The sequence below is a fragment of the Clarias gariepinus genome, chromosome 7 (assembly GCF_024256425.1).
Source record: "Clarias gariepinus isolate MV-2021 ecotype Netherlands chromosome 7, CGAR_prim_01v2, whole genome shotgun sequence".
Classification (NCBI taxonomy): domain Eukaryota; kingdom Metazoa; phylum Chordata; class Actinopteri; order Siluriformes; family Clariidae; genus Clarias; species Clarias gariepinus.
The window spans coordinates 8,158,152-8,167,580 of NC_071106.1; the positions used below are offsets into that span (position 1 = coordinate 8,158,152).

A 9,429-nucleotide genomic window follows, 5' to 3' on the forward strand; every position below is an offset into this window, starting at 1 on the left:
TGAGAGTGCCAGCTCAAGCCTGATTTAGAAAGCTAAGCAGGTTTGGCCATGGTTAGTGCTTGGATGGGAGACCACCTGATCCTGTAAGCTTTTCAGTTTTTTTCCTCATATAGTTTTTTTTTTTTTTTTTAAATAAATTTAAAACAAATCATTTTAATTGGTCAAATAGGCCTTCCTTCAACCCAGTTTCCACTTCCAGTTGTACTGGTATGAGAGTGCCAGCTCAAGCCTGATTTAGAAAGCTAAGCAGACTTGGCCGTGGTTAGTGCTTGGATGGGAGACCACCTGGTCCTGTAAGCTTTTCAGTTTTTTTCCTCATATAGTTTTTTTTTTTTTTAAATTAATTTAAAACAAATCATTTTAATTGGTCAAATAGGCCTTCCTTCAACCCAGTTCCCACTTCCAGTTGTACTGGTATGAGAGCGCCGGCTCAAGCCTGATTTAGAAAGCTAAGCAGGCTTGGCCATGGTTAGTGCTTGGATGGGAGACCACCTGATCCTGTAAGCTTTTCAGTTTTTTTCCTCATATAGTTTTTTTTTTTTTTAAATTAATTTAAAACAAATCATTTTAATTGGTCAAATAGGCCTTCCTTCAACCCAGTTCCCACTTCCAGTTGTACTGGTATGAGAGCGCCGACTCAAGCCTGATTTAGAAAGCTAAGCAGGTTTGGCCATGTAAGTGCTTGGATGGGAGACCACCTGATCCTGTAAGCTTTTCAGTTTTTTTCCTCATATAGTTTTTTTTTTTTTTTTTAAATAAATTTTAAACAAATCTGTTATGATTTTGCGTGATCCTGCCCTCTGCTGTTCTTTCTTGGTATTTGTTTGTTTTTCAGATGGGTGTTCCTCCAGATAATTCACTGGACGTTGCGATTGGTTCATCTCATCAACCAACCAGAATAAAAGGACCGCCCCAAACTCCTTTCAGATGCCTTTTGTGCCACCGTGTGCGTCTTTGTATTGTGTTCCTGTTTTGCAATTCGACCTTTGTATATTTGAATATATTACCAGAGAGAACTGTCTAGTCCTGTTGTTGATATGACCTAAGCCTGTTTTGACTACGAGTGTGGATTTTGTTTTGGATTGGTTAGCCGTTTGTAAATATTATTGTAAATAGTACGTTTCATTGTATTAAGGGTTGTAGGAGGTTTGACGCCATTTCTTTTGTTGTATAGATTTTGCACTCTGTTTTTTTGGTTAGGAAGTTAGGTAAGGATTATGTATTTTATTTTATTTTATTTTTAGGAATTTAGTTCATTTTGGGCAAAGACCATTTTGTTTATTATTTTGGCCTTGTCAACCTCTGAAGTTGGAACCCTTCCTTTTTTTGCTTAGAAATAAAAGAAATACATTTTCCAAATTCCTCTGCTAGTGAGACTCATTTTACTCACCTTTTGCTACGACACAGTCCCCTAGACGGTCGTAACAAAATTGGGGGCTCGTCCGACTCTTTCTACCGAAAAAGAAAACTTATGAAATTGTCCTTGTGTTAGCATTTGCCTAGTGGTTTGCATTTTAAGGAGGAGGGAATTGGAAATGTCTTCTAAATTTGAATTAGATCAATTCGCGATCCAGCCAACAGCACAGCAATTGGACATTTGCCGCAAAGATGATTTGTTCGCTATTGCAGATTTGTATCGGATTCAGGTGGCTTGTGGTGCTAGGAAAGCAGAAATAAAAGGAGTGATCCATGAGCATTTGATTGAGCAGGGGGTTTTACCTGGGGAACGCGAAGCAGGTGTTGCACCTGAAATGTCGGCTTCCGTGGATGAGGGGGAGGAGCAACCCAAACCCACGGAGATGGCTAGCATAGATCCTGCTACTCTTCCGTCTCCTAGTAATCCCTTGCTGGCAATCAGATTGAAAGAGCTTGACTTAGAGCTGAGCAGACAGCAGTACCAGAGTCAACTGTTGCAGGTGCGGACGGTTGAACTGGAAACCCAACGAGCAATCAGGCTCAAGGAGCTGGACCTGGAGCTAAAAGCCCAACAACCAGCTTACTTCCCCGCTGCTGAGGCGCCCAGCGTGAATGTGCCAGTTTCAGCTCCCGTCAATGCTTCCACTCCGAGTCCCATTCCTGCACCACGATCGCCTTTCCAAGTAAGTAAATCAGAATTCGATATTAGTAGACAAATTGCTTTAGTTCCGCTGTTCCGTGAGAGCGAAGTTGATACGTATTTTAATGTATTTGAGCGGATAGCAGCAACTCTGAAATGGCCGCGGACTGTTTGGCCACTCTTGTTGCAATGTAAACTCGTCGGAAAAGCGCAAGAAGTCTGTTCTGCTTTAACTCTTGAACAGAGCCTAAATTATGATAAAATGAAGAATGCTGTGTTGCGCGCTTATGAGTTGGTGCCTGAAGCCTACCGGCAAAAATTTCGCAATTATGTGAAAACCACTAGTCAAACGTTTGTAGAGTTTGCACGTGATAAAGCGAATTTGTTCGAGAAGTGGTGCGCGGCAAGCAAAGTTATTACATTTGAACAGTTAAAGGAGTTAATGCTGTTGGAGGAATTTAAGAATTGTCTTCCCGAGAAAATAGTGATTTACTTAAATAAGCAGAAAGTGTCTTCTCTATCTGAAGCAGCGGTATTTGCCGATGAGTTTGTACTGACTCATAGAGTAGTGTATTCGTCACCCACGAAACGAAATGTTTCCGATCGGGCTTGTAACGCTTGTTCTAAAGATGCCACAGCAGGATCAAAGAAGGCGCTAGGGGCTGTTAATGATGAAACTCGTGAGTGTTTTTACTGCCATGAAGTGGGACACCTCATCGCTGTCTGTCCCTCTCTCAAGCGTAAAGCCGGCAGGAAAACAAACGCGCCGAAAGGCGTTGCTTTGGTTGAACGTTCCTTAGTTACTATTAAGTCGGCAAATACTGTGTTTGAGCCATTTATTGTTGATGGTGTTGTATCACTTAGTGAAAACTCGGAAATAAAAAATGTTCGTATCCTTCGTGATACTGGTGCGAGCCAGTCTTTAATTTTAGAAAGTGTGTTACCGTTTTCAGAGCAGTCGAGCTGCGGTTCGAGTGTATTGTTGCAAGTCTTGGTTTGTTAGTAGTTAAAGTTCCTCTGCACAATGTACATTTGCGCTCTGGTATTGTGTCGGGGAGAGTTAAACCTGCTGTTCGTGCAGAGTTACCAGTTAAAGGTATAGCGCTTATATTAGGAAACGATTTGGCTGGTGACAAAGTTTTTTGTTTACCAGAAGTGGTAGATGTTCCGGTCGTGTACGATGGTCATGACGATTTGCAGGAAGAATTTCCGAATGTGTTTAGCACATGTGTGGTAACTCAAAGGTGTAAAGACACTGTTGACCTGTCAGAAACCTTTTTGAATGAGAATAATTCCGAGAAATCTAATATAGTAGAACTAAAGACGTATGCACTCCCTAATGTTGAGTTACCGTGTGAGTGAGCTACGTTAATTGAGGCACAACGTACCGATCAAACTCTCTCTCATTGTTTTGCAGCAGCTGTCGAGCTGACCGTTTTGACAGAACACTCCATTGCCTATTTTGTTGAAGAGGGCGTGCTGATGCGCAAGTGGTCACCAAATCGTGTCAAAGATGACTGGGGCATTGTTTTTCAGGTAGTGGTTCCAAAACCTTTTAGAGAACAGGTGTTGAGTGTAGCGCATGACCATGAACTTTCTGGCCATGTGGGTATTCTAAAGACGTACGATTATTTATTGAAGTATTTCTTTTGGCCATCAATGAAATCGGATGTAGCAAAATTCTGTAAATCGTGCCATGCTTGTCAAATGGCTGGCAAACCCAACCAGGTGATTCCCCCAGCCCCATTGAAACCGATACCAGTGATTGGTGAACCTTTTGAGCGGATTATAATTGACTGTGTTGGACCATTGCCTAAAACAAAATCTGGAAATTTGTATCTCTTAACTTTAATGTGTGCATCGACTAGATATCCTGAAGCAATTCCTCTCCGTTCACTTAAAGCTCATGCAGTTGTGAAGGCGATCATCAAATTTTTTACGACTTTTGGAGTGCCTAAATGCATTCAGTCGGACCAAGGAACCAACTTCATGTCTAAAGTGTTCGCTAAGGCCATAGAAAAGTTAAATATTAAGCACCAAGTATCTACTGCGTTTCATCCTCAGTCGCAAGGTGCACTCGAACGGTTCCACCAAACACTTAAGTCTATGCTCCGAACTTTTTGCGTTGAACAACCAAAGGAATGGGATGAGGAAATTCCCCTTCTGTTGTTTGCCATTCGAACCACCACTCAAGCGTCGCTCGGATTTAGTCCGTCAGAGCTGATCTTTGGACACACGGTGCGCGGTCCTTTGAAAATTTTGCAAGAGCAAATTTTGTCCCCTACTAACCCAGCCCCCGTGAAAAATGTCCCAGAATATGTTAGTTCTTTTCGTGAGAAGCTACACAAAATGTGGAAACTGGCAAAACAATCGCTTGACTTGGCACAAGACCAAATGAAATTTCGTTATGATCAAAAAGCTGTCCAACGTTCATTTTGTGTCAAAGAGAAAGTTTTAGTCTTACTACCCGTGCCTGGTGCAGTACTGAAAGCTAAATTTACTGGTCCATATGAAATTAGGGAAAAAAATTAAGTGATACTAATTATGTTGTTTCCACCCCTGAGCGTAGGAAGAAGTCACGGGTCTGTCATGTCAACATGCTCAAAGCAAATGTGACCCGTCACGATTCTGTGATGGAGCGTCCTGTTGTCACTGTTGCAGCAGCAGTTGTGTCCCTAGCAGAATACTCACCAGAAAAGGATGATTTGACGATGAATGGTGCCACATTCACTACTGCACGTTTGTCTAACTCAGAAACCTTGTTGAACCTTTCTTCCAAGTTATCTCACCTATCAGTTTCTAACCAAGCTGATATTAGAAACTTGATTCAGAGTTATCAAACCTTGTTCAATGATTTTCCTTCAATGACAAAAGTGTTAATGCACGACATTGATGTCAGTTCACATGCGCCTATTAAACAAAATGCTTATCGGGTAAATCCAGTTAAAAGAGAACTTATGAAACAAGAAACCCAGTATTTACTTGAACATAATTTGGCTGTTGCGAGTTCTAGTCCTTGGTGTTCTCCATGTCTTATTGTGCCTAAATCAGACGGGTCGTCACGATTTTGTACTGATTACAGGAAGGTAAATTCAGTTACAAAAGCTGATTCTTTTCCCATGCCACGCATGGAAGATTGTGTTGACCGTGTCGGGAACGCAAAGTTTGTGACAAAACTCGACTTGCTGAAAGGATATTGGCAGGTGCCCCTTACAGCACGCGCATCTGAAATTTCTGCCTTCGCCACACCTGACGTGTTCCTACAATATCGAGTTATGCCTTTCGGTCTTCGAAATTCAGGTGCCACTTTTCAGCGACTTATGTCTATCGTGTTGTCCAACATGTCTAATTGTGAGGCTTACTTAGACGATGTTGTGTGTTATAATAATACATGGGAAGATCATCTTAAAACCTTGCATGGAGTCTTTGAGCAACTTAAAGCTGCTAACCTTATATGCAATCCTTCATTTTCCAGTTCCTCAGAACAAAAGGGAGCTGCGTCGATTTCTTGGAATGATCGGGTATTATCGCTGTTTCTGTAGGAATTTCTCTGTAGTCGCGGGTCCTCTAACAGGACTGCTCCGAAAAGAAATTTTATTTAAATGGTCTGCTGAATGTGAAGCTGCTTTTAATGCTCTAAAATTGTTGCTGTGTACAAACCCTGTGCCCCTGATTTTGAAAAGCCATTTTTGTTGGAAGTTGATGCTAGTGGTAGCGGTGCTGGCGCTGTACTATTACAGGTCGGGAATGATGGTTTAAATCATCCCATCAGTTTTTTTTCAAAAAAGTTCCTGAAACATCAGTTAAGCTATAGTACCATCGAAAAGGAAACCCTTGCATTAATTTTTGCTTTGCAACACTTTGAAGTGTACATTGGTTCCACTGTACAACCTGTCAATGTTTACACAGATCATAACCCATTAATATTTCTCCAACGCATGTCCAATGCCAACCATCGTCTCATGCGTTGGTCGTTAATTTGCCAAGGTTACAATTTGAACATTTGTCATAAAAAGGGTACCGACAATGTGATTGCTGATTCTTTATCCCGTGTTAATTAGTATTTAAAACATACTATGTTTTATTTTATGGGTGGGGGTGTTATGAGTTTGCGTGATCCTGCCCTCTGCTGTTCTTTCTGGGTATTTGTTTGTTTTTCAGATGGGTGTTCCTCCAGATAATTCACTGGACGTTGCGATTGGTTCATCTCATCAACCAACCAGAATAAAAGGACCGCCCCAAACTCCTTTCAGATGCCTTTTGTGCCACCGTGTGCGTCTTTGTATTGTGTTCCTGTTTTGCAATTCGACCTTTGTATATTTGAATATATTACCAGAGAGAACTGTCTAGTCCTGTTGTTGATATGACCTAAGCCTGTTTTGACTACGAGTGTGGATTTTGTTTTGGATTGGTTAGCCGTTTGTAAATATTATTGTAAATAGTACGTTTCATTGTATTAAGGGTTGTAGGAGGTTTGACGCCATTTCTTTTGTTGTATAGATTTTGCACTCTGTTTTTTTGGTTAGGAAGTTAGGTAAGGATTATGTATTTTATTTTATTTTATTTTTAGGAATTTAGTTCATTTTGGGCAAAGACCATTTTGTTTATTATTTTGGCCTTGTCAACCTCTGAAGTTGGAACCCTTCCTTTTTTTGCTTAGAAATAAAAGAAATACATTTTCCAAATTCCTCTGCTAGTGAGACTCATTTTACTCACCTTTTGCTACGACACAGTCCCCTAGACGGTCGAAACAACATCATTTTAATTGGTCAAATAGGCCTTCCTTCAACCCAGTTCCCACTTCCAGTTGTACTGGTATGAGAGCGCCGGCTCAAGCCTGATTTAGAAAGCTAAGCAGGCTTGGCCATGGATAGTGCTTGGACGGGAGACCACCTGATCCTGTAAGCTTTTCAGTTTTTTTCCTCATATAGTTTTTTTTAAATAAATTTAAAACAAATCATTTTAATTGGTCAAATAGGCCTTCCTTTAACCCAGTTTCCACTTCCAGTTGTACTGGTATGAGAGTGCCAGCTCAAGCCTGATTTAGAAAGCTAAGCAGGTTTGGCCATGGTTAGTGCTTGGATGGGAGACCACCTGATCCTGTAAGCTTTTCAGTTTTTTTCCTCATATAGTTTTTTTTTTTTTTTTTAAATAAATTTAAAAGAAATCATTTTAATTGGTCAAATAGGCCTTCCTTCAACCCAGTTTCCACTTACAGTTGTACTGGTGTGAGAGTGCCATCTCAAGCCTGATTTAGAAAGCTAAGCAGGCTTGGCCATGGTTAGTGCTTGGATGGGAGACCACCTGATCTTGTAAGCTTTTCAGTTTTATTCCTAATAAAGTTTTTCTTTTTTTAAAAAATTTAAATCAAATTATTTTAATTGGTCAAATAGGCCTTCCTTCAACACCGTTCCCACTTCCAGTTCTACTGGTATAAGAGTGCCAGCTCAAGCCTGATTTAGAAAGCTAAGCAGGCTTGGCCATGGTTAGTGCCTGGATGGGCGACCACCTGATCCTGTAAGCTTTTCAGTTTTATTCCTCATATAGTTTTTTTTTTTTTTTTTTTTAAATAAATTTTAAACAAATCATTTTAATTGGTCAAATAGGCCTTCCTTCAACCCAGTTTCCACTTCCAGTTGTAATGGTATGAGAGTCCTGGCTCAAGCCTGATTTAGAAAGCTAAGCAGGTTTGGCCATGGTTAGTGCTTGGATGGGAGACCACCTGATCCTGTAAGCTTTTCAGTTTTTTTCCTCATATAGTTTTTTTTTTTTTTTTAAATAAATTTAAAACAATTCATTTTAATTGGTCAAATAGGCCTTCCTTTAACCCAGTTTCCACTTCCAGTTGTACTGGTATGAGAGTGCCAGCTCAAGCCTGATTTAGAAAGCTAAGCAGGTTTGGCCATGGTTAGTGCTTGGATGGGAGACCACCTGATCCTGTAAGCTTTTCAGTTTTTTTCCTCATATAGTTTTTTTTTTTTTTTTTAAATTTAAAACAATTCATTTTAATTGGTCAAATAGGCCTTCCTTTAACCCAGTTTCCACTTCCAGTTGTACTGGTATGAGAGTGCCAGCTCAAGCCTGATTTAGAAAGCTAAGCAGGCTTGGCCATGGTTAGTGCTTGGATGGGAGACCACCTGATCCTGTAAGCTTTTCAGTTTTTTTCCTCATATAGTTTTTTTTTTTTTTTTTTAATAAATTTAAAACAAATCATTTTAATTGGTCAAATAGGCCTTCCTTCAACCCAGTTTCCACTTCCAGTTGAACTGGTATGAGAGTGCCAGCTCAAGCCTGATTTAGAAAGCTAAGCAGGCTTGGCTGTGGTTAGTGCTTGGATGGGAAACCACCTGATCCTGTAAGCTTTTCAGTTTTATTCCTCATGTAGTTGTTTTTATATTATTAAATAAATTTAAAACAAATCATTTTAATTGGTCAAATAGGCCTTCCTTCAACCCAGTTCCGACTTTCAGTTGTACTGGTATGAGAGCGCCGGCTCAAGCCTGATTTAGAAAGCTAAGCAGGCTTGGCCATGGTCAGTGCTTGGATGGGAGACCACCTGATCCTGTAAGCTTTTCAGTTTTATTCCTCATGTAGTTTTTTTTTTTTTTTTTAAATAAATTTTAAACAAATCATTTTAATTGGTCAAATAGGCCTTCCTTCAACCCAGTTTCCACTTCCAGTTGTAATGGTATGAGAGTCCTGGCTCAAGCCTGATTTAGAAAGCTAAGCAGGTTTGGCCATGGTTGGTGCTTGGATGGGAGACCACCTGATCCTGTAAGCTTTTCAGTTTTATTCCTCATAGTTTTTTTTTTTTTTTTTTTTTTTTTTTTTAAAAAAAAATAAATTTTAAACAAATCATTTTAATTGGTCAAATAGGCCTTCCTTTAACCCAGTTTCCACTTCCAGTTGTACTGGTATGAGAGTGCCGGCTCAAGCCTGATTTAGAAAGCTAAGCAGGTTTGGCCATGGTTAGTGCTTGGATGGGAGACCACCTGATCCTGTAAGCTTTTCAGTTCTTTTCCTCATATAGTTTTTTTTTTTTTTTTTTTTAATAAATTTAAAACAATTCATTTTAATTGGTCAAATAGGCCTTCCTTTAACCCATTTTCCACTTCCAGTTGTACTGGTATGAGAGTGCCAGCTCAAGCCTGATTTAGAAAGCTAAGCAGGTTTGGCCACGGTTAGTGCTTGGATGGGAGACCACCTGATCCTGTAAGCTTTTCAGTTTTATTCCTCATATAGTTTTTTTTTTTTTATTTTATTTTTTTTTTTGAAAAAATTTAAAACAAATCATTTTAATTGGTCAAATAGGCCTTCCTTCAACCCAGTTTCCACTTCCAGTTGTAATGGTATGAGAGTCCTGGCTCAAGCCT

At 39.9% G+C, this 9,429-nt stretch overlaps 1 protein-coding gene across 1 annotated transcript; it reads left to right on the forward strand.

Moving 5' to 3' along the window:
* Window positions 1-833: 833 nt before the first annotated feature.
* On the forward strand, window positions 834-6,768 carry LOC128527403 (uncharacterized). Its single transcript, XM_053499729.1, has 2 exons — window positions 834-2,099; window positions 6,218-6,768. The coding sequence occupies exons 1-2, from the start codon at window positions 1,536-1,538 to the stop codon at window positions 6,404-6,406; spliced, it is 753 nt and encodes a 250-aa protein (XP_053355704.1). The 5' UTR covers window positions 834-1,535; the 3' UTR covers window positions 6,407-6,768.
* Window positions 6,769-9,429: the final 2,661 nt, after the last annotated feature.

What these genes read in the sequence shown, in the direction of transcription:
- LOC128527403 (XM_053499729.1), top strand. Translation starts at nt 1,536, where the DNA reads ATGTCTTCTAAATTTGAATTAGATCAATTCGCGATCCAGCCAACAGCA. An exon ending in CACCACGATCGCCTTTCCAA is followed by an intron (nt 2,100 to 6,217) that starts GTAAGTAAATCA and finishes TTTGTTTTTCAG; the next exon opens with ATGGGTGTTCCTCCAGATAA.